Raw genomic sequence first — 23060 nt, 5'->3', positions numbered from 1 at the left:
GCGTGCGGCCCGGGTTCGATCCTCAGCACCACATACCAACAAAGATGTTGTGTCCGCCAAGAACTAAAAAAAATATAATGAATATATTAAAAATTCTCTCTCTCTCTCTCTCTTTAAAAAAAAAATTAAAAAAAATAAAGACATGTGAACTAAAAGATAGTTGGTCCATTTCTCATTTAAATTTTAATTCGAACGCTCATTTATCCATATGCCAATTTCAATACCACGTACATGATATATGGGCACAAGCACATGTGGACACAACCACACAATGCATATGTGTGCACACATACACACACACACACAAAAAAAATAAGAAACGAAGATCTTGTAGCTTTTTATAATTAGATCTCTGCTTCAATGGTACAGAGGTTTATTAAAGCTTCTATTAGATGTATTTCCAGCATCACCATTTCTATGTCTTACTTAGAATCTTTTTTTAAATATCAATTTTTTTTAGTTGTCAATGGTTCTTTTGTTTTATTTATTTTTTATGTGCTGCTGAGTATTGAACCCAGGGCCTCATCGTGCCAGGCAAGTGTTCTACCACTGAGCCACAACTCTAGCCTCCAGCTACATAGGAGCTTTTAAGAGGAAATTTCCCCAATGTATTTGGGAGCTAACCTTTGAAAATTGGCCCCTGAACAAACATAGAATGTAAAAACCTCTATAGTCAGATAAAATAAGACTGATCAGAAAAAAATGTATTACACTAGGCATGCAGAATCAAAATGTGAATTCACCATAAAACCATGATCTCAAAAATACAGAATTTTTAAAAAGAGAAGAGGAGTTCTAAAAAGAAACGACACAGCTATAATTAGTAAAGGAACATGCAGAACATCTTTATCAGATCCAGGTTTACTTTTCAACTCAGACTACAATGAGTCCAGATATTGAAAGAATGAGAGAATCCTTAGGTAAAGATTCACAAGGTAAAGGAGACTTGTATATACGAGACCACTAGATTGCAAGAAGGAAATATACCAGCCATTTAGTTCTCACAAGCACCTTGGATTTAAAAGCAACATTTTTTTTATAATATTTGGTTTTTTTAGCTGTAGATGGACACAACACAATGCCTTTATTTTTATGTGGTGCTGAGGATCGAACCTGGGTCCCGCCCGTGCTAGGCGAGCGCTCCACTGCTGAGCCACAATCCCGGCCCCTAAAAGCAACACTTTTTTAAAAAATATTTTTTAGTGTTGATGGATCTTTATTTTATTCATTTATTTATTTGTGGTGCTGAGAATTGAACCCAGTGCTTCGCACATGTGAGGTAAGCCCTCTTCCATGAGCCACAACCCCAGCCCCTAAAAGCAAAACTTTTTCCTTAGGTCCCATATCCAACACTGGCCCCCTGCAAGCCCTATGGAGCTCCACAATTACATTTAACGCATGCCTTGGGGAGACAGAGGCCTGGCGGAGGCCAAGGGAGGCTGCTGTTTTGAGCTCTCTTCAGGTGTGGTCCTATAGTTCATGCTTCCTCTGGAGGCCAGTTCGTTGCCCCGTTGATGGTCAGGCCAGGATGGATGCAGGAGTTGGTCAGGGGCAGACTTATCCGGGTATGCAGGCTGGTGGTGAACCTGGCACAACTTTTGAGGATGAAGCTCCTTCCGACCACCTCACGAACACAGGAACCAAGCAAAAGACAGCAGGGCCTGTGGTTGTCGGCCCCGAGAGCTGTCCCTTTGGTTTGGGGACGTCTCCCCATAAGGCTGGCCACAGTGGCCCTCCCAGGAGCTTCTGAGGATCCAGCCCGTGGACTCTCACCACATGATCTGCCCAATGCCGATGCTGGCTCCACTGGCACCTGCTGGGCCTCCGCTTTGCCCGGTGCCAAAGACCTGGGAGCATTCAGACGTACAGGCATTGCTGACCTTTCCTGCCAGTATCAACTTCCAAATGTGATGACCCATGAAAAAGCCTATGATGGGGGACATTGCTCTGCTCCGTGGGCTACAGGAATCTCCGGAGGGTAAGGAGGACAGTCAGAGCCCGTTAGACCTTAACGTCCTCTTCCCAGAGGAGTTTACGGGAAAGGACAAAAATGCCCGGCTTCGGTGGCCAAAGAAACTTGCCGAGCACCTTGGAGCCCAGAGAGTACAATGGGGAAAGGGAAATGCCGACAGGCTTGTCAAGGCTTAATCTGTGACAAAGGGAACCCAGGGGGTTCCTGGTGACCCACTCCAAGCCCAGGTCAACCCAGAGTCTGAACAGCTAGTGCACGCCTGTAACCCCAGGGGCTCAGGAGGCTGAGGCAGGAGGATCGCAAGTTCAAAGACACCCTCAGTGACTTAGCAAGGCCCTAAACGTCTCAGTGAGACCCTGTCTCTAAATAAAATAGAAAACAAAAAAAGGTCTGGGGGTGTGGCTCAGTGGTTATGCACTCCCTGGGTTCAATCCTCAATATTAAAAAAATAAATAAGTAAAATCCAAATTAAAGATAAATAAGATTTGATGTTTAAGTAGTGACAGGAATCATTGCTGCAAATTTCATTTTTCCTTCTTTGGGCAGGACTGGTAATGGAACCCGGGGCTGGTGCTTGCTAGGCAAGTGCTCTATCATTGAGCTACACCTCACACCCTGGATGATTTTTAATGAAATATAAAAATTTGAGCTTTGTGTGGCTAAGGCAACTGTAGATTTGATTTGCTCATTGAATAACTCATGGGCAGGCTAGGACTTGGAGCAAGCAACGTGGAAAACCAAGAGAGGGGCAGGAACAGGCTGCAGCCACACAGCAATTTTACTGGGATGCCACACTGCAGGGAGGTGATGGGATGTGATCTAACTCTTGAGAAGTACCCATTTGGGGAGGATCCCAGTTCCATCCCCAGTCTGGGACCTGATTCTGGGGAGGACAGGATGCTGGGAAGATCCTTCCACCTTGCACTTCATGCCTCAGGTGAACCTGGAGCCAGCTGTACCTGAAGCTGACACAGCCATGGGTGGAGGAGGATGCAGGGCAACCCACAGGAGGCAATTCACCTACTTCCTGCCTGATCTTGCATTCTGTTCAGCCTGGCTGCTTGACAAGTCTCCTGCAGCACTGGAATGAACAGGAATTTAGGGCCTCCCTCTTGGCCCCAGTGTGGATGTCAAGATCAGCAGGGGTGAATGAAGCAGGCCTGGGAGGGGGCAGGGCCCTACTTCCTGGCCATTTAGAACAGTCAACAGAATGGAGATGGAGCCTGGAGGAGGGGAGGAGGAGGAGGAGGAGGAGGAGGAGGAGGAGGAGACCAGGGCGCTGTCCAAGGTGCCTGGGTGGGCTGCGAAGTAGGCAATGGGAAGAGAACTTCTAGGCAGGGAGCTAGGGGGCCAGGGGACTGCTGGATTGAAGTCACCAGGTTGAGTTTGTGCAGAGATTCCAGAACCCCTGTGGGAATGGGCTCCCGCTGCAGGGTGCTATGAATAGGTCAGGAGGCCGTGCATGCAAAAATGCTAAAAGAAAACATTAGCAAATTGAATTCAGCTGTGCTTTAAAAGACAGGATTTTACTCCAAGAAGGAAGGAAGATTCAGCCTCAGGAAGCCTTTCACTCAATGAAAAGATGAAAGGCGGAAAATACCATAAGATCATCTCACCGTGCAGGAAAAATATCAGATAACACTCAGCAGTCACTTCCGTTTTTGTAAACAGTTCATACTAAATGGAGAGGAGGAAATTAATCTGATCAAAGATAGTGATTAGAAAGAGCCACCTGCATCCTGTTGGATGGTAAAATGGGAGAGATGACATAGTCCAGGTTGAGGTAGGGATGCCCACAGTCATGGCTAATACTTACTGCTGATGTAGAGGCATTGGCCAATGCAATAAGACAAGAATTATGACAGATAGGATCATCAGTAGAAAAAAAAAGAATAAGTAAACAAAGCAAGACCAATAGAGGAGTTGTCACTATTCTGTCTGATACTATGATGGTGAATGCATGTCATCATGCATTTGTCAAAACCCACAGAATGGCTGGGCATAGTGGTGTGCAGCTGTAGTCCCAGCAGCTCAGGAGGCTGAGGCAGGAGGATCTCGAGTTCAAAGCCAACCTCAGCAACAGTGAGGCACTAAGGACATCAGTGAGACCCCATCTCTAAATAAAATACAAAATAGGGCTGGGGATGCGGCTCAGTGGTTGAATGCCCCCGAGTTCAATCCTCAGTATCCCCCCAAATTAAGAGGGACCTGATAATAAATAAAGTCACTGGGTAACTTGGTGAATGGCACCCACTGCCTGTCACCTGGGCAATCTCACCCTGACCTTTGTTGGCTAGGTTTTGGTTTACAGCTCTGGGGAGGAGCCTCACACAGGCGAGGCAATCACTGCACCACTGAGACACATGCCCAAGTCCCACCTGGTCTTTCTAAGTCACCTGCCTGGTCTTCTATGTCCTGAAAACACCAGGTCTTCTAGGCTTTCGCTCTGCACATCTGAGGAGTGGTTTTGTTTTACCCCCAGTGCTTGGCGTCTGCGAACCGCCGTGTACTCACCATGTGCACGGGCCCTTCCTCCAGTCCCTGGTCTCTGCTGAGGCTGGAGCCGGCTGCTCTAGAGCTGGTCCCGGGGCGCAGCGCAGGGGTGGAGCGCGGGCCTCTCGTGCGCCAGGTCTGCGGTGGCCCGGCCAGCGCCACTCCAGCTCAGGAGGGGAAAAGCCACCTGGGAAGAAGAAAGCCTGAAATAGTGAGAAATAAGGGGCAGAGTCGGAAAATAGGTTTTAAAAGCAGAGCGCCCAGGAGGTTCTCCAGCCTGGGTAGGCGCTGGAGCCGAACAAAACTAGCAAATGGTCTGGTTCTTTATTTACAGGAGGCACCTCAAGGGCAGGGATAAGGCTCCTCTGTGTGGCAGGGGACTTGTAGCAAACAGGTTGACTGGCATCTCAGCAAGCCACGCCCATCTCTGAGAGGCTGTGTGTCTCTGCGGCTTCCCTGGGTCACCGTCTCCCGTGCTGTGAGGAACCTGGCAGAGCTGGATCGGACTTCACAGATGTGGGTGTCTTCCCAGCAGGGGTGGCGCGGGCAGTTCCCAGATACCAGATTTTCCTACTCAATGGCTTCAATGCCAGTTTGGTTCATGCACAGTTCACAGAGAGCTCTCCACAAAGGTCTTGGGCTGTATCTCCAACACCATTATCCAGGGACATTCTTCACCCAAGGGACAAGTTTGGAGACAAGTTTGGTCATGATAAACAAAAGGTCACAAAAAATAATATGGCTGAAATGTTAATAGTGCTGAGGATCAGAAACTCTGGCATGGAGAATTACCCCCGTGCACCAACATAGGGAATCCAGAAATAACTCCACACATTTTTTTTTTTTTTTAATACTGGGGATTGGGGCTGGGGATGTGGCTCAAGCGGTAGCGTGCTCACCTGGCATGCGTGCGGCCCGGGTTCGATCCTCAGCACCACATACCAACAAAGATGTTGTGTCCGCAAAGAACTGAAAAATAAATATTAAAAATTCTCTCTCTCTCTCTCTCCTCCCCTCTCACTCTCTCTTTAAAATAAATAAATAAAATAATTAAAAAAAAAATACTGGGGATTGAACTCAGGGGCACTCAACCACTGAGCCACATCCCCAGCCCTACTTTGTATTTGATTTAGAGACAGGATCCTACTGAGTTGCTAAGCACCTCACTATTGCTGAGGCTGGCTTTGAACTTGCCATCCTCCTGCCTCAGCCTCCCAAGCTGCTGGGATTACAGGTGTGTGCCCCTGCACCCGGCTCCACACATATTCTTACCACTTGAATTTTGACACGGGTGCCAAGGTAATTCAATTGGGATTGGAAAGAAAATTCTTTTCAACAAATGGACTAAATCAACTGGATATCCATCGGTTCCCTACCGCACACCATACAAAAAATTTAACTCTTAACAGCTTCTAGAAGAAAATGCAGAGGAATGTGTTACTGATGTTGGATTAGGGAAAGATTTCTTAGATTGGATGTTGGGTGTAGTCAGTGGTAGAAAATTTGCCTAGCAGGCTCAAGATCTGGGATTCCATCCCCAGGACACACACACACACACACAGGATTTTTTAGATTAAACACAAAAAAGCATTCACCTTAAAAAACAAACAAACAAAAACTTTGCACTGCTCTGCTTAAGCTGACAAGTGCATTATAAAACAACAATAGTAACAATAAAAACCAAAGTGATAGACCAACTTGCTCTATGAATATTGCTGCAAAAACCTCAACAAAATGCTAGCAAATCAAATTCAGCAGCACATCGGAAACTTCATGCAGGGCTGCGGATGTGGCTTAGTGGTGAGGTGCTTACCTAGCACAATCAAGGCCCTGGGTTCCATTCCAGGCACTGCAAAAACAAAACAAATGAGGATTGTACAATGTGACCAAGTAGCAGTTATTGTTGGAATGCAGGAGTGACTCAACCTATGATACTCTGTCAAAGAAGTGTACAGATTAACAGAAAGAATGGGGACACATGACCATCTCAACTGATGTAGAGGAAAACATTAGACAAAACTCAGCACGAATTCCCGATTAAAAAAACACTCACCAAACTGGAAATAGAAATAAACTACCGAGCCAAGTGCAGTGGCTCACACCTGTAATCTCAGCTGAGTCAGGACAATTGCAAGTTCAAAGCCAGCCTCAGCAAGTTAGTGAGGCCCTAATCGACTTAGTGAGACCCTGTCTCAAAATAGAAGGCTTAATGATTAAGAGCTTCTGAGTTCAAACACTGGTGAAAAAAATCTAGCCAAAGGAATCACCATGAAAAAGAAATAAAAGGCATCTAATGGAAAGAAAGAAATAAAATTATTTGTTTTCAGGAAACACGAGTCTTTTGTAAGTAATGGGAGTGAAACCTAGGGACTCATACATTCTAGGCAAGAGTTCTACCACTGAGCCACATCCTGAGCCTTGGCGACATGTTTTCCTTAAGATTCTACCAAGGGGCTGAGATTGTGGCTCAGTGGTAGAGCACTCGTCTAGCTCCTGTGAGACCCTGGGTTGGATCCTCAGCACCACATAAAAATAAATAAATAAAATAAAGACATTGTGTGACATTTGATCTGAACTGAGTGAGCCTTGGCCAACTACAACTAAAAAATAAATTTTTTTTTAAAGATTCTACCAAAAAAAGAGAAAGAGCCTGCTAGAATAAGCAAATTTGTTGGGTACAAAATCAACAGATATTGTGTTTCTATACACTAATAATGAATAATCTGAAAAGGAAATTAAGAAACAATTCTATTTACAGTATCCTCAAAAAGAACAAAATACTTAGGAATGAACTTAGCCAAGAAAGAGAAAACTACAATATATTGCTGAAAGAAATTAAAGACATAGATAAATGGAAAGACATACCATGTTCATGGATTGGGAGATATATATATATATATATATATATATATAACCTCCAAATGAATCAAAGACCTAACATAAGAGCCAAGACTATAGAATTCTTAGGAGAAACTTAATGACCTTGGATTTGATAATGATTTCTTAGATAGAACCAAAAACACAGACAATGAAAGAGAACAACAGATAGATTGGACTTTATAAAAGTTAAAGAAACAACCAAGAAACTTAAAAGACACAGAATGACAGATTATCTGCAAATATGTGTGTGCATAAATATATATATTAATAATATACATATTATTAAATAATGGTTACTAACATCTAGACAATCAAACTCTGAGAGGGTACATTGTCCAAGAAAAACTGGGACCAAAGAGAAAATAATAATAAATATATTAATAAATGTATGTATAAATGTATGTGTATATATATATATATATATATATATATATAAACATACATTTATTTTTTCAATGCTGGGAATTGAACCCAGGGCCTCACACATGCTAGGCAAACACTCTACCACAGAACTGCACCTCCAGTGCCTAGAATATATATTTTAAAAATTCTTAAGTCACCAATAAAAGCCAGAGCCAAGTGTAGTAGTAGTGCATACCTATAATTTTAGCTACTGGGAAGGCTGAGGCAGGAGGTTCACAAATTCAAGGCCTGCCCAGGCAATTTAGCCCTACCCTATCTCAAAATAAAACATAAGGAGGGCTAGGAGTTAGGTGCAGTGGCTCCTGCCTATAATCCCAGCAGCTTGAGAGGCTGAGGCAGGAGGATCTTGAGTTCAAGGCCAGCCTCAGCAAAAGTAAGGCCCTAAGCAACTCAGTGAGACCCTGTCTCTAAATAAAATATAAAGAAAGGGCTGGGTTTGTGGTTCAGTGGTAGAGCACTTGCTTAGCATGTGTGAGGCACTGGGTTCAATTCTCAGCAACACATATAAATAAAGTCCATTGACAACTAAGAAAATATTTAAAAAAAAAGAATATGAAAATCTGCAGTGTTCAGGTCCCTTTTGTGAAAGGATGTATTTGCACAGAACTTCCATGCCTACTGCCATAGATTTTCACATTTCTTGTGTTTGGGCCAGGCTATGTCGGCAATGACCAGACCCACGCCACCTTACCCTGAGACTCCACTTCATGGAAGACATGCTTCTCCCATGGGAAAGCCCGGCCTCCGAGCCCTTCAGCAGTTGCTTAGCATAGAATGACAGCGAGTTTGGCATCACAAAATGGCAATTCTTATACAATGTAAAATTGTTCTCTTTGGTTCCCATTTTTCTTGGACAATGTATGCTGTCAGAGATTGATTGTGTGGACATTAGTAACCATTCTTTAACTTGTATTCAACCCGGATCATTTTAACCCACTTTCCCTTCTGCTCATGATGTTATATCTCCCGGCGTTTGTTTATAGTTCTTACGATTCATGTGGTTTTAAACTATAAATATTCACTCTACCCCTTGAGGGGGTCGAAGGTGGATCCGGACCGCTGGCTGGTGAATAAAGTTTCCGTCTCCTGATTTAAGATCAACTCAGTGATTTATTGCAATCTCACCATAACACCTGCAATAACTAATGCAATGAAAGTGCTGTGTATCTACTTGTGCATACACGTACATATAAACAGCAGGCTGTATTGTTTAGACAATCATAACAAGAAAAAAAGTTCATGCACATTTAGTAAGGATGCAATTAAAAAAATATTTTCCACCTGTGGTTGGCTGAATCCACAGATACAGAGGCCTGGGTATTATGTCCACACAAGACTTGCACATGAATGTTCATAGCAGTTTTATTTGCAATAGCCAAAAGCTGGAAACAATTCAGATGCCCATTCAGTGAAAAATGAATAACACATTGTGGGTCCATCCGCACAATGGAATACTACTCAGCAATAAAAAAGGATGAAATATTGATACACACAACAATGTGGAGAAATATTGAAACAGCTGCTAGAGCATCTTGTTCTGCCCTCAGAGGAACCTCAGCCCATCCCTGTCCTTCATGTCTCTTCCTGTCCCAGACTGTTCTAAGTGAGAAAATAGGTGGAAGGTCTAGTTCCCCAATTATGCAGTCATTGATTTTAAAGTTGTGATGGTCAGTTCTAAGTTCAAATCTAAAGGTATCCCATCAACACGGCTTGCATAGCTAGATCAGGTGGAGTGTATGAGCTTCCTGTAGCTGCTGTAACAAATTATCATAGACCAGGTAGAAGAAAAAAGCAGAAATATATTCTTGACTAGTCTGGAGGCTACAAGTCTAAGATCAAGATTCTATCAGGCCACACACCCCCTAAAGGCTGTAAGAAAGAATCCGTATCAGGCCTCTCTCCTGGCTTCTGCTGGCTGCGGGAGAGCCTTGGGAGGTTCCTCAGCTGTGGAAGCATCACTTTAATCTCCATCTGTCTTTCTGTGGCCTTCTGGGTCTCTTCTCCATTTCTTCTAAGGACTCTAGGCCCTGGATTCAGAGTTCACCCTACTGCTATGGACTGTTCACCTGCTCACCTCAAATTAGCTAATTATACCCACAAAGACCCTGTTTCCAAGGAAGCTCACTTTCTGAGGTTCTAAATGAACTGGGAGGGATGCTACCAAAACCTGTTGGGGGTCCCCACTGAGGGTCAAGGGAGCCATATATGGGCAAAGGCTAGGGGTTAGGGCAAAGGTTGGAGGCCAGGTGATATTTGACTCTCCCCGCCCACCCTAGGAGGGAAAATGCAGAGAGACAGGAGGAGGAAGAGCCGGTCTCCAGCTCGGGGTGAGCACCTGCTTTTCTGTGTGACTTCGGTCAGGGGCTACTCCTCTCTGGGCCTCCTGTCCCTGCCTGGTTAATGGAGCACAGGTCAGGCCTGGATTCCTCCAAGATCCTCGCCAAGGTTGAACACATTCCAGGGGAAGGTGGGGTCTTTCTCAGGCCCTGGTGTGGGTCTGCGGGTTTTCCATGCTGTCCAGAAGGGCCACCAACAGCTTTCTCTTTGTGGATTCAGAAAACTCCGGTCTCATTTTGAGGGGCAGGAGCGGGAGGGAGGGCAGCCTCTAGGACTAGAGCCAAAGAACCTGGAGGCGGGGCCGACCTCCTGGAGGCGGGGCCTTGGGCCAGGCAGCCCCAGGCTTATTTGCATCTCAAGCCCTCCAGCCAGTCAGAGGCCGGGCCTGTTGGCTGGTGGCCTGGGATTGGTCCATCCTGAGATTCCACCCCAGGTGGTTGGGCCAGGCCGGCCCTGCCTTCAGAGGTTCGTCTCTCCATGGTCGTGGCCACCAACGTGTCCAGGGCCAGGGGTCCCTTCCACCTCCTGCCCCAGGAAGAGGGGATGGTCCTCGTCATTGGGCAGGGATCCGGGGGGCTTTTTGGTTCCAGGAAGGATTTCTTCAGGACCCTGAGGGTAGGGGAGAAGAAAGACCCCATCAGAGGTCCTGTCCCCAGGTGGGGATCCTGATGACCCTGGAGGACCAGCCGTGTGCAGGGTCGCACAGTATCTCCTTGTCCAGTACATTGTCTAGGCCGGTCCCCTCTGTCTGCAGAACCTCTCTTCTCTGTGCCTAGGCCACCTACAGTTCAGGCCACTGATACTCGCTCAGACACCGGAGCTCCCTCCCACCTCTGCCTTTCTATTTCCCTTTGAGAAAAAAATATTTTCCCACAGCAGCTGCAGGGAACTTTAAAACACTCGGGCCAAACCATTCCCTCCCCAGCAGGCCTGTCCCTGCCGGGGCCGGTGCACCCGCTGTGACCTCCCGTGTCCTTCCCTAGGGCTGGCTCCTCCTCATGGGCGGCCGGACCTACCTCTTCCAAAACACCGAGCTGAGTTTTCTGGCTGCAGATGCGCCCCATCACAGCACCCCGCTTTGTTATCTTAGCCCCCACTGCCTGCTGGGATCCAACTTGTTTCTTTTTGTAGATCTCATCTGCTCCCACAGCAATCACATGGCGCTGGCCAACAGCCATCTACCCCCATCGTGTATCTTATGTAAGATTTTTCTCCGAGTTGGCTCATTTTTGAATTAAGTCATTTTATCTTAAGAGATTATATATAAATATCCTAAGAGCAAATCTCTTGGCCCTGCCAGAGGTAGGAAGTCATCATTAAAAAAAAAAAAAAAAAAAAACAGATACAAGCTGGGCACCGCGGCACACACCTGTAATCCCAGAGACTGGGGAGGCTGAGGCAGGAGGATCACAAGTTTGAGGCCAGCCTCAGCAACTTAGCAAGACCCTAAGCAACTCAGTAAGACCCTGTCTCTAAATAAAATATTAAAAAGGGCTGGGGATGTGGTGGATGGGCTCAGTGGTTACATGCCCCTGGGTTCAATCCCCATTACAAAACACACACACACACACACACACACACACACACACACACACACACACACAGAGATATGAGAAAAGTAAACAGTATTGAGCCCTGCTGGCTCCTGTGACAGGAAACACTGCATTCTGTTGAGGATGACCCTGCATCCACCTGAGCCTGTCCACAGGAGGGAAGACAGGCGGGGACAGATGGGGACTCACCACATCCCTCCCCTGAGTTATGCCACTCCCCAAGTGCCCAGAACCACCGGGCCGTCCCTTGCTGTGCAAGCCCAGCCGGAGACTGACCTTCACTAATGTGTCGTCCAGGGCAGTGATCTCCTCCTTGGGGGCCACTGACGCCGTCTGCCGAGCGAGGTCCCACCAGAGCAGCCCAGGGCCCAGGGCGCTGCGCTTGGTGGGGCCTGGGGGGAGGGGGAATTGAGGCCATTCGTGAGGAGGCAGTGGGGGCTGGGACGGGCCCTGGGGGTGCAGGGGAGGGCCTGGGGCCGGCGTGGGGTGGCTCCAGTCCCAGCCCCAGCTCTGAGCCCGTCTCCTGTCCGTGTAGTTGCTGGCCTGTGTGTCGCCCAGGGCAGCATCCAGGTGTCTCGAATGGCACCTGGCGTGAGGAGGCTCAGCGAGGCCTAGGGACTGGAAGTCTGCCACTCGGGGAGTGGGACTGCCACCCTGTCGCTATTCACCTCTCTTGGCTTCTTTCTATTCTCCATGGGAGTCAGAAATCCGCGCGGAGTCACCGCGTTGCGGAGAGAAAAGGCGTTTCAGCACCAGGGACAGCGCCCGCGCCCCCTCCCTCGCCTACAGCGGGGACTTGTGTGGAGAGGGGACAGCTCGTTCCTGCTTCTGCAGTAGGGCCGGCCTCGGAGGTGGGGACTGTCCCCGAGGTGCAGCACAGGGGTCCCAGTGTCAAGCCTGCAGAGTCCCTTCTTCCTGTCCCTGCTGAAAGGGGCCCTGAGGCAGGGATGGCCCAGATGACCCAGGTGGCCCTAGGTGGCGGCCGCTTACCGCTCAGGTAGCTGACGAGGGCCCCGCCCAGCATGGTGGTGAGCGTGCCCAGGGCGCCGTAGTACAGGTAGGAGATGGCGTAGAAGCTGTCAGCTATGGCCGGCCTGCCCGGGGCCACCCTGGAGCTGGAGGTGGGAAGGTGCAGGAGCCTCCCGTCGCACCCCTGCCTCCCTCCCAGAGCCCACCCAGGCCTCCCGCCGCTCTCCACCTCCACGGCCACAGCCTGGCCCGCAGGACCCCTCAGCGCTCACTCCATGTCCTCAGCAGCCAGCGCTGCTCCCAGGGACCCACTCCCAGGCCTTGCCATGCTCAGCAGGAGACCCGGGCCTCTCCTGCCGCTGCCCGTCACCATCCAGAGCTCCCTATTTTTTTGGGGGGGGGGAATTTTAACATTTATTTATTTTTTCTTAGTTCTCGGTGGACACAACATCTTTGTTGGTATGTGGTGCTGAGGATCGAACCCGGGCCGCATGCATGCCAGGCGAGCGCGCTACCGCTTGAGCCACATCCCCAGCCCCCAGGGCTCCCTATTGACCTCAGATCAAACCAAATTAAACCCTTGGAAGAAAATGTACACACAGATCCATGAGGACGGTGTAGGCACTGGGTCCCTAGACGGGACAAATCAGGCCGAAGCTGGGGGGGGGGTGAATTGGACTTCATCACAGCTAACAACGTTCACCCGGCCTGGTGGCACCCCCAGTGATCCCAGCAGCTCAGGAGGCTGAAGCAGGAGGATGGCAACTTAGCAAGGCCCCAAGCAACTCAGCGAGACCCTGTCTCAAAACCAAATTTAAAAAGGGCTAGGATGTGTCTCAGTGGTCGAGGGCCCCTGAGTTCAATCCCTGGTACAAAAAGAAAGAAGATGACGATGACGATGACGATGATGACTGTCAGGGACTGGGTTGTAGCCCCATGGTCGAGCACTTGCCTTGCATGCGTGAGGCACTGGGTTCCATCCTCAGCACCACATTAAAAACAAATAAATAAATAAAACAAAGATATTGAGTCCATCTACAACTAAAAAAAAAAAATGCATTTTTTAACCTTCATTTTATTTTATTTTATGTGGTGCTGAGAACCAAACCCAGTGTCTCACGCATGCTAGGCAAGCGCTCCACCGCGGAGCCACCACCCAGCCCCACAACCAACCAACCAAACAAACAAAGAACACTGTCAAGAGAATAAAAAGATACATTACAGAAGGTGAGGAAATATTCGCAGAATCATACATCTGATAAGGGCCTAGTCCCCAGAATATACAGACAGATATAGATGACGTAAATCAAAACTCAACAACAGAAAGACGAAGGACTGCTGGGGCTGGGGCCCCTGGTACAGCCCTCGCCCAGCTGCTCCGGGCCTGGCTCCTTCCCCAGCACCGTCAATAAATAGAGAGAATTAAAATTAAAAAAAAGACAAATGACCCAATTTTAAACTGGGCAAAGGATTTGAATAGACATTTCTCCAAAGAAAACATGTGAAAGCCAATAAGAACACGAAGAGATGCTCAGTATCACTGTGGGGAAATGCGAATCAGCCCCAAGGAGAGGCCCTCGGCCTTCTAGGAGGTCCGGGATTTTTTTTTTCTTTAAGAAACGGCATTGGAGAAGATGTGGAAAAGCTGGGCCCCTGGCCTGCGGCTGGTGGGAGTGTAATTAAACAGAATTACCGCATGACCCAGCGTTTCCACACCCAGGGGTACACCAAGAGAGAGGAAAACACATTTCACACCAACGCTCATGCGCAGATGTTTACAGCGGTTCATGATCCCAAGGAGTGGACAGCCCGCGGCCATCAGCAGATGAGCAGATTAACCAAACGTGCGGCCACCCCCACGGCAGAACTACTCCGCCAGAGGAAGGAATGGAGTCAGCCCGGCTGAGCCTCGCACTAGGCTGAGGCCAAAAAGGTCATATTTGTCCAGTTTTGACTCCAGCTACATGAAATGTCCACAAGAGGCAAATCCGTAGCAAGAGAAAGTGGATTCGTGGTTTGCCGGGGGCTGGGGATGAGAGGAAAATGGAAAGGGACTGCTCATGGGATAGGGCTTCTCTTTGAGTTGATGAAAATCTTCTTTGTTAGATAGTGCTGATGGCCGCATAAATTTTATCCATATACGACCAGACCCCCTTTTTAATCCAACGGTGGTATGTGACTCCTATCTCAATTTTAAAAACTAGAATCCAGTTGAACTCCTCTCCCTGCATGTCTCCTACCTTCCCTCCTCTCTGCACCTGGGCTGCAGCAAGCTGAAACGAGCCTCAGGGCCTTTGCACTTGCTCCTCTGTCCTCCCAGAGCACTGTTCCCGAGCCTTGCTCCTTCTTCCTCAGGGTTCAGGGTTCCTCCCTGACTGCCATGCTCAGGCCAAGTGTCTGCCACCTCCCAGACCAGTCTGCTCACCTGGAGGTCCTGCTGGAGGCGTTGGTGGCGAGGGTTAGCTCCAGAAGATCAGAGGCGTTGGCTGAGAGAGTCTCACAGCCGTGAGTGGATGATGGCAGGACTCCCATGATCTGGGCGCTGGGCGGGTAGAGCGTGGCGCCCATGGCCACCCACAGCGAGAGCGCCAAGCCCATGACTAGCCCGGAGAGGACGCCCTGGAGGTGGAGCCAGCGTCAGGGGAGGGGGCTGCCAGGCCACGCCCCCAGGTCCTCCCCCGCCCTCCCCACTCCCCCCCACCCTCTCCACTCACCGTGGTGTTGCAGGCAGGCAGGAACATCCCCAGCACGAAGGCCCCTAGCAGGGGGCCGCTGATGACCCCCATGACCGTGAAGGACCCCTGTGAGAGTAAGGGGGGGCAGGGCTGAGGGCAGAGCCGTCCTCAGGTCACCCACCGGGAGACCAGGACCCAGGGGTTCCACCCGGGGCTCCCTAACCAAAGGAAGGGGAACCCCTCCTCCCACTTCTCGGAATGGTCTTTCTCCAAGTCAGGGAAGTCCTTTCGGTACCCAGGACAAAGCCCCCCACCTCCCTTGTCCCCTGGCCGCAGGAAGCGTCCTATCCAGTTCTGCGCGACGTCGGCGACCCTCTCTGAGCCTCAGTTGGGCCGGGACGATGCCCCACGTCTTGGGGAGATGGGACGGGGTGGGGTGCAGAGCTCACCTGGAGGACACCACCCCCCAGCAGCGAGGACAGAGCCGCCACCGTGAGACAGGCCGAGCCGTAGATGAGCGCTGCAGGGGACACGGGGTGGCCGGTCAGTGGGAGGCACCGCCCGGCTCCCGGGCCCGAGGTGCCCCAACTCACAGAGTCCCTTGGAGATCAGCATGAGTTTCCGGGGCGCCAGGTTGGGCTTCCGGGGCTTGATGAGGTCCTCCACGGTGACCGCGGCCATGGCATTGATGCTGGTGGACGCCGTGCTGGGAGCGGGAAGATGGGAGAGGGGTCGGCCAGGTAGGGCTTGTCACCCCGGCTCTGGGGTCCACCTGTTGCACCAGCCACTCAGCCACCAAGTCCAGCTAGGCTGCCAAGAGCCCGCCCATCAGGAAGCAGAGGTGGGGTGACCAGAGTCCCCAGGGAGTGGAGGAGCCCTGCAGTCCTGTCCTGCTCCCAGACACGAGATACTCCCAGGAGAGCAAGGGCACTGTGACCAAGGTCACACGAGACAGAAAGGCTGGTGGCACAAGGGAGACTGAAGGCATGTGTAGAACCACCAGTGTGGGTAGCCCCAGAGGGCAGGGCGGGGTCACCTGGTCAGGATGCAGGACAGCCACACCTGCCTCATAATAGGTGCTCAATAAACACTCACTTGAGGGGGAAGGAAGGAAGGCAGAGGAAGAGCTGGGGTCCTTGTGCTCAGGGGTGCCCGCTGCCAAAGCCCACACTGGCTGCCATCTGGGCAGTGGGCAGGAACTGTGAAGGGGTGGATGTTCCAGCATATTCCAGCCCCGGGGAGACATCAAGAGCGAGGAGGCCCTTAGGGACTTAGACGTGGCTGCCGAGCAAGTCGCAGGCTCACCTGAGGGTGCCACTGTAGGCACAGGCCAGGAAGAGCCCGGGGACTCCAGGCAGGTCCTTGAAGATGTCCAGCACGAACAGAGGCATGTACTGGGGGAGGAGGAGCCAGGTCACCCTCTAGGACGGCAGCGTCCCAGGGGAAGCCTCCTCTCTGTCCTGACCCTGCACGTCCCCACTGCCCAGGACACACGGGTCGAAGAGTGAGCATGAGATCTGAGCCCCACCGTGTGCCCGAGCCCCACTGTGTGCCCAGTGACACAGGGTCCCCTGTCATCAACATTTTACTCACGAGGACTGTGGGGCCAGAGTGGCACCGTTAGGGGACCTAGGATCTGACCCTGTTGGTGGGACAGCAGACAGGATCGCCTTGTGACCTCTGCTCCAGCGGGGGTGCCACCCAAGAAGGGGACCTGGTCCCAGAGCCGCCCAGCCTCCTGCTAACCTCAGGCGCTTTCTTCCCTCCGGGCCCCAGTCTCCTCCTCTGTAGAGGAGAGCTGCGGCAGCCCCGCCCTCTCCACACCGGAAGAGCTGACGGCTTGTGAAGGGAACAGCATGAGGAACAGCAGGTGCTTGGGACATCAGTGTCAACACCACTTCATGCTGGATCACATTCCCATATCCTCCTTTTTTTTGTATTTGGGGATTGAACCCAGGGGCTTTTGACCTACAACCCTAACCCTTCTTATTTTTTACTCTGAGACAGGATCTTGCTAAGTTGCTGAGGGTAAAGTTACGAAATTGCCAAGGTTGGCCTCAAACTTGTGATCCTCCTGCCTCAGCCTCCTGAGTAGCTGCGATTACAATTGTTTGCCACTATACCCAGTTCCATCTCCTCCTTGATGTCCCCTAGGGGGTCTCTGGGATCTCAATATGAATGTTCCCCTCCCCTGCTCACCCGGCTTCTCATTGCCTCCCGGACTCATCTCCCCCTTATCCTACATCCTCCTCTGAGCTGTTTCCTGCCCCTGGGCCTTTGCACAGGCTGTTCTTTCTGCCAGGAAGGCTCTCCTAGCTCCATCCCCCAAGATTGAGAAGTGGGGTGCAGGACTGCCGAGGGCAGGGGGCTCAGTGGGACTCACTTGATCTGGGGCAGAGATTCGCTCTGTGAGGAGAGGGTCACAGCTGCTGTAGAACACAAACATGACCATGCCGCAGAAGGCCGCACTGGACACGATCAGGACCAGGCCCAGCTGGTTGATGAGGAGGGCCCTGGGGGGAGGGGCAGCTCAGGCCAGGGAAGGGGGCCGCGGCCCCGAGGCCTCCCCGGCCCCCGCACTCACAGCTTGGCCTGCCTCTCCGTGCGGCAGGCGACGTAGCGCTGCACCTGGGCCTGGTTCACGCCGTACATGGAGAGCCACACCAGCGTGCCGCCCACCACGAACGTCCAGAACGTGTAGCGACTTCGAGGATCAGGATCAAAACTGGTAGGGACAGGGCGGGTCAGCCATGTGCACATGTCACATTGACCTCACCTTCCCCAGGACCCCAGATGGCGATCCTGGATGACCTGGGCCCTCAGTGTGAGGAGCGGTTTGTCTGACTGAATGCACCTTTTGTTCCCTGAGTCCCCTCCGGAAGCATTCAGAAGACACTCTGTCTGGGCTGGGGATGCAGCTCGGTGGGCTAAGGCACTTGCCCACCTTGCATTAGCCCTAGCTCCCATCCCCAGCACAGCAAGAAGAAGAAAAGGGAAACATAGATCACTGGGTGCAGAGGCACAGGCCTGTATCCCAGAGGCTCCGGAGGCTGAGGCAGGAGGATGGCGAGTTCAAAGCCAGCCTCAGCAACTTAGAGGGACCCTAAGCAACTCAGCGAGACCTTGTCTCTAGATAAAATACTAAAAGGATCGGGGACATGGCTCAGTGGTCAAGCACCCCTGAGTTCCATCCTGAGTACAAAACAAACAAACAAATAAACAAACAAATCATTCTCTCTTTGTCTAGCTGGGAGATCCAGGAGGCTTCAGTGTCCAGGCTGGCCTGGGCACAAGGGACAGAGCTGGATGCAGACCTGCCTCTCCACCCCCCAGAGCCAGTCCTGGCCAGAAGGAGGGACGGGCTGGAGGGGTGCAGGGCGGCAGGGGCAGGGCTCTGACTGCAGGGAGCTGGGGAAGGGGCAGAGAGGCTTCCTGGAGCAGGCAGCATTGGATGGTCCCCCCGGCCCAAAGGGGGGTGTCCTGCTTTACAGTTAACTCACTCCAACAGGTTGATCCTCGAGTGATTCTGAGCGATCCTGAGCACACGCCAGGGCCCTCCCATGAGCACGGTGCCACGGGCCAGGATGGCCCAGAAGCCAGCGAGCATCACCACCACCTGGAACACATCCGTCCAAATCACAGCCTTCATGCCGCCCTGCAGGAGGAGCAGAGAGGGGTCAGCTGGGCGCCTGGCCCCGTCTGACTTGGGGACCAACGTGTCTCTCTGCCTTAGTTTCCTCATCAATAAAATAGGGTTAATAGGGCTGGGCTGGGGCTCAGTGGTGCAGCGCTTGCCTGGCATGTGTGAGGCCCTGGGTTCAATTCTCAGAACTAAATGCAAATAAATAAAACAAAGGTCCATTGACGACTAAAAAAAATATTTAAAAAAATAGAGTAAGTAGGGTTAATAATGGTTTTGTTTGTGAGATCTAAATAACTTAATAAGTGAAAAAGACTCAGAAGAGCACCTGGAACTCACAGGGACCCAGTGAGCGATTACTGCATGACTATTCCTATGACTCCACTGTCATTACTATTATTATTAGTAGTACTGGGGATGGAACCCAGGGGCACTCAACCACTGAGCCACATCCCCAGCCTTCGTTTGTATTTTATTTAGAGACAGGATCTCCCTGATTGCTTAGGGCCTCGCTAAGTTGCTGAGGCTGGCTTTGAACTTGTGATCCTCCTGCCTCAGCCTCCAGAGCCCCTGGGACCACAGGCCGACTCCACCTGGCCCAGCCATTATTAGTTACTTTTTACCCAGCCAACCTGGTGGCTTAGAAGTCCCCAGATTTTTCTTTGGAGAAGACCCTCCCCTCTTGCAGGGCAGCTCCAAGAATAGCCAATCAGATCGTCCCAGTCCCTCAAGCTGCCTGGAATGTTTCAGTCGGGACCTGGGACCACGGTGAGCCAGAGGCTGGAGAGGCGGGTGCTGAAAGGACCCTGTGGGCAGGAAGCCAGAAGAGGTGGGAGCCTGGACCTGATGGAGCCCAGAGAAGTGGGAGAGGGACCCTGTGGGAGGCCCTGATTCAGCCACGCCTGAAGCTAGCCTACTCCTGGGTTCTCAGCAAGGAGCTTTTCAGATCACCTTTCCTTAGAAAGAAGAGAAAACCGAGACCCAACTAGGACCGGGGCTGACTCGGGAGATAGCGGGGTCACAGAAATTTGGCGGACCCAAATTTCCCCCACAGAAGACCCGGGGGGCATGAAGCCCCCGCGTCCCCGCCCCCGCGTCCCGCCCGCGTCCTCGGGGACACTCACCACAGTCGTGTAGAAGGTGCAGATAATTCCGGTGGACAGGAGTGACGCCCAGATGTCCAGCCCGGTCACTGTGCAAATTAGACATCCCCCAAATTAGTCGTCCCTGAGGGGAGCAAAGTGGCCCTCGGAGTCTTCGGCCCTCCTCTCCCTCCCCCCTCTTCCTGGCCAGCCTTCTCCGCCGGGACCCCCTCCCCCGAGCTCCCAGGCGACCTTGGTTCAGGATGAGCGCAGGTGCGTAGATCACGATGCCGGTGTAGAGCACCTGCGGGCAGAAGGCGGGGCGGTGAGGCAGGGCGGGGGCGGGACCGGCCTGGGCGGGGTGCGGGCGGGGTCCTGTGGGTGGGTGGGAGGGGCCTATGAGGCGGAGCTAAATCGCTATGTGGGCGGGGCCTGGGGCTGCGCTGGATTCGGGAGGGTCCCGGGAGCTGGGGACCGGCTGTGCGCGCTGCGCGCTAAGGTTGGAGCCTACGGGGTCGCTGGGTTGAAGGCGGGCGGAGGCCACTCACTGTAGCCACCAGGTACTGCACCGTCCCGCAGAGCCGCACCACGCGGCTGAATCGCAGCTCCAGGTACTGCAAGAAGGAGCCGAGGGCTTGTGGTCACCAGGACAGTCCCGAGGAATCTGGGGTCCCTGCCCGGCCTCTCGGTTTGGACTCTCCCTCCGGAGGCTAACTGCGCTGGCCCTACTTTTGCCCCGCGCACACCCAGATCTGTCCGCGCACACGTGCCATCTCGGTGCCCTGCACAGGACGTGTGCCCTGGAGGAGCGATCTGTACTTGCACACCTGTCCTCCCACTCATGTCTGACCGCTGGGGTCGCCCTTACAGCGAAGTGCGACCAAGCACAATGTAGTGCCGGTGGCCAATGGCATTGGAGCTACTGAATACCAGACACGATTACCGCTTTATTCTCGGTCCCGGGGCGGAGGAGGGGAATCATATCAACGGCAAGGGGACAGGTAGAAAGCCCGAGCAGAGAAGCGCCCTTGCTCAAGGTAGAGGTCAAGAGTTAAGCCGGGTTTTGGACCCAGAGCCGGGGGTCGTCCCCTCTGGAGTGCATAAGTATGAAAGTGCGGACTTGTTGGGGACAGGTGTGTGCCTGCCCACACGTGAGTACACTTGGGGCTGAGGCTGCACCGCCCTCGTGCGCCCGCACCAAGGAACCAGGACACCCTCTTCGCTTCCTCCTTCCTGCCCCTCGCACCACTGCCTGGGGCTCTTCCCAGAACCTTCCTGCAGGTCTGCCCGGGGCCCCACCAAGCGACAGGAGCGGATCTGCCTCCCGCAGCACAGGAGCTCGCAGCCCAGGGCCCCCAGCCCTGGCCCCGGGTTCCCAGTCAGGCAGGTCCTCTCCGGGTACCTGGTAGGTGCTGGTGAGGCCGAGGCGGTAGAAGACGGGCATGAAGAGCAGCGCGGTGAGCAGCGAGTTGAGCATCTGGCCCAGGCACATCCAGAGGAACTTGAGGCCGTAGCGGTAGGCCTCGGCGGGCACGCCCAGCACCTGCACGGCCGACATGAAGCTGGCGGCCAGGGACAGGCCCACCGGCAGGGCCGTCAGGCTGCGGCCCCCGGTGAAGAAGTCCTCGGCGCTGCGCTGCCCGCCCCGAGCCAGCCCGACCCAGAGCCCGATGCCGGTGGACACGAGCAGCATGAGGGCGAAGACCCCGTAGTCCCAGGCTCCGAAAGTGGCCCGCGCTGCTGCCTCAGTGACCTCCATGACGGCCACGGTGTCCTGGGCCAGGAGCTGCACCGGTGTGGGCGGTGGAGGATGCAGGGGCCCTGCAGGGAGTCCCAGCCTGTCCCCCTCCGTGTGGGGTGACAGCAGCAGGAGGGGCAGGGGCTCCCTGGGCCGGGGGTCTGCGGGTCCTCGCGGTTTGTCCCTCTGCGCCTCCGTCTATCTGTCCACTTCAGCCCGCACTCAGGGGCCAGCTGCCCGACCCAGCTGCGTGGGAGCAGCTGGCCAGTCGGACCCCCTCCCCGGGCGCTGCGCTCCACTGACAGCGGGAGGTCGCGGTGGGGCTTAAAGAAACAGTTCGAGGTTGTGGGCTGCGGATTTATTGGGCTCAGGGGTCAGAGTGGCTCCGCCCCAGACCTGGCTGAGGCGGCCCGACCCGCACCCTTTCGGGTCTGGGGCAAACAAGCTGGGAAAGGCCACGTGGTGTCTGCTGGGGGCGGGGGCGCGCGGTCCTCCCCAAAACTCCACTCCCTCCGCTTCCTTTGGAACTTTTCCCTGACCCCTGCCTGTCCATGCCAGCGGTGGACAGTAGGGAAAGACAGAGGGGGCCTGCCATTTGCCCAAGGCCACGCAGCCTGCTTCAAGCACTCAAAGTCCCCACGCGCCCGTTGTCCCACAGGTCGAGGTTTCACTTCAGGGTTTTGTGGGCGCCATAGGGAAAACCGCTGAGCTTCAGCCGCTCACCCCAACTAGTATCTAGATCTACTGTTTCCCCGCAGCCTCTGGGAAAGGACATCGTCAGCCCCTGCCCTCTGGGCACCTGGGCGGGAGGTATTCAGGGCTCAAGTTGCGTCCTTGGGGGATTCTTTGCTCTTTCTCTAGGAAGAGCAGCATTCCCTGGGCTCCCGTTCCCCATCTGTAAACGGGGAAAAAATAGCCCCCGAGGAATGAATTGAGCCTGGTAACGCTGCCAGGCCGAAGGGTGCTCGGTCCGGTCACCTGGAGTCCATTATCTCCCACTCACTGCCTCCTTCAGCAACCGAGCAGCGAGTCATCCCGGGCCCAGGCGGAAAGTGGACGAGAGGTCGTGGGGTGACTGCTGTGGCTGCCGACCTCAGTCCTTAAGACCCGCTGCTACTGAGGAGGCCCTAAATAATCCCTCCAGCTTCGCTTGCTCTTTAAAAAAATACATTCGTATCAGCTGTTGATGGACCTTTATTTCTTTATGTAATGTGGTGCCGAGAATCCAGCCCAGTGCCCCACACGAGCTAGCAAGCGCTTGGCCACTGAGCCACCCCAGCCCTTCATTTGCTCTTAAT

At 52.6% G+C, this 23060-nt stretch overlaps 1 protein-coding gene across 7 annotated transcripts; it reads right to left on the bottom strand.

The window, feature by feature from the left end:
* Window positions 1–1195: 1195 nt before the first annotated feature.
* Slc5a5 (solute carrier family 5 member 5) lies at window positions 1196–22178 on the bottom strand. 7 transcript variants are annotated; one of them, XR_013434233.1, is made up of 17 exons: window positions 21427–22169; window positions 20573–20638; window positions 20277–20328; window positions 20067–20134; window positions 18803–18957; window positions 17887–18027; window positions 17686–17815; window positions 16608–16696; window positions 15896–16008; window positions 15752–15822; window positions 15342–15428; window positions 15059–15246; window positions 12649–12779; window positions 11935–12050; window positions 6279–6314; window positions 5365–5434; window positions 1196–4652 (listed from the first exon to the last, which is right to left on the bottom strand). XR_013434233.1 is itself a non-coding variant. In XM_078037810.1 (16 exons), the coding sequence occupies exons 1-16, from the start codon at window positions 21781–21783 to the stop codon at window positions 10565–10567; spliced, it is 2037 nt and encodes a 678-aa protein (XP_077893936.1). In that variant the 5' UTR covers window positions 21784–22174; the 3' UTR covers window positions 9113–10564. The 7 variants fall into 7 exon arrangements, 6 of the variants coding, with proteins under 6 accessions (XP_077893936.1, XP_077893935.1, XP_077893937.1 ...); XM_078037810.1 differs by lacking the exons at window positions 1196–4652; window positions 5365–5434; window positions 6279–6314 and adding exons at window positions 9113–10714; window positions 11122–11283 and having other exon boundaries at window positions 18803–18918; window positions 21427–22174; XM_078037809.1 differs by lacking the exons at window positions 1196–4652; window positions 5365–5434; window positions 6279–6314 and adding exons at window positions 9113–10714; window positions 11122–11283 and having other exon boundaries at window positions 21427–22173.
* Window positions 22179–23060: the final 882 nt, after the last annotated feature.

Source organism: Ictidomys tridecemlineatus, chromosome 2, assembly GCF_052094955.1.
Source record: "Ictidomys tridecemlineatus isolate mIctTri1 chromosome 2, mIctTri1.hap1, whole genome shotgun sequence".
NCBI lineage: Eukaryota > Metazoa > Chordata > Mammalia > Rodentia > Sciuridae > Ictidomys > Ictidomys tridecemlineatus.
Note: the sequence above shows the minus strand (reverse complement) of the source record. Positions and strands in the feature narration are given on the sequence as shown.

What these genes read in the sequence shown, in the direction of transcription:
- Slc5a5 (XM_078037809.1), bottom strand. Translation starts at nt 21,783, where the DNA reads ATGGAGGTCACTGAGGCAGCAGCGCGGGCCACTTTCGGAGCCTGGGAC. An exon ending in TCGAGGATCAACCTGTTGGA is followed by an intron (nt 18,028 to 18,802) that starts GTGAGTTAACTG and finishes TGTCCCTACCAG; the next exon opens with TTTTGATCCTGATCCTCGAA. An exon ending in TGGACGACACATTAGTGAAG is followed by an intron (nt 11,284 to 11,934) that starts GTCAGTCTCCGG and finishes CGATGGGGGTAG; the next exon opens with ATGGCTGTTGGCCAGCGCCA.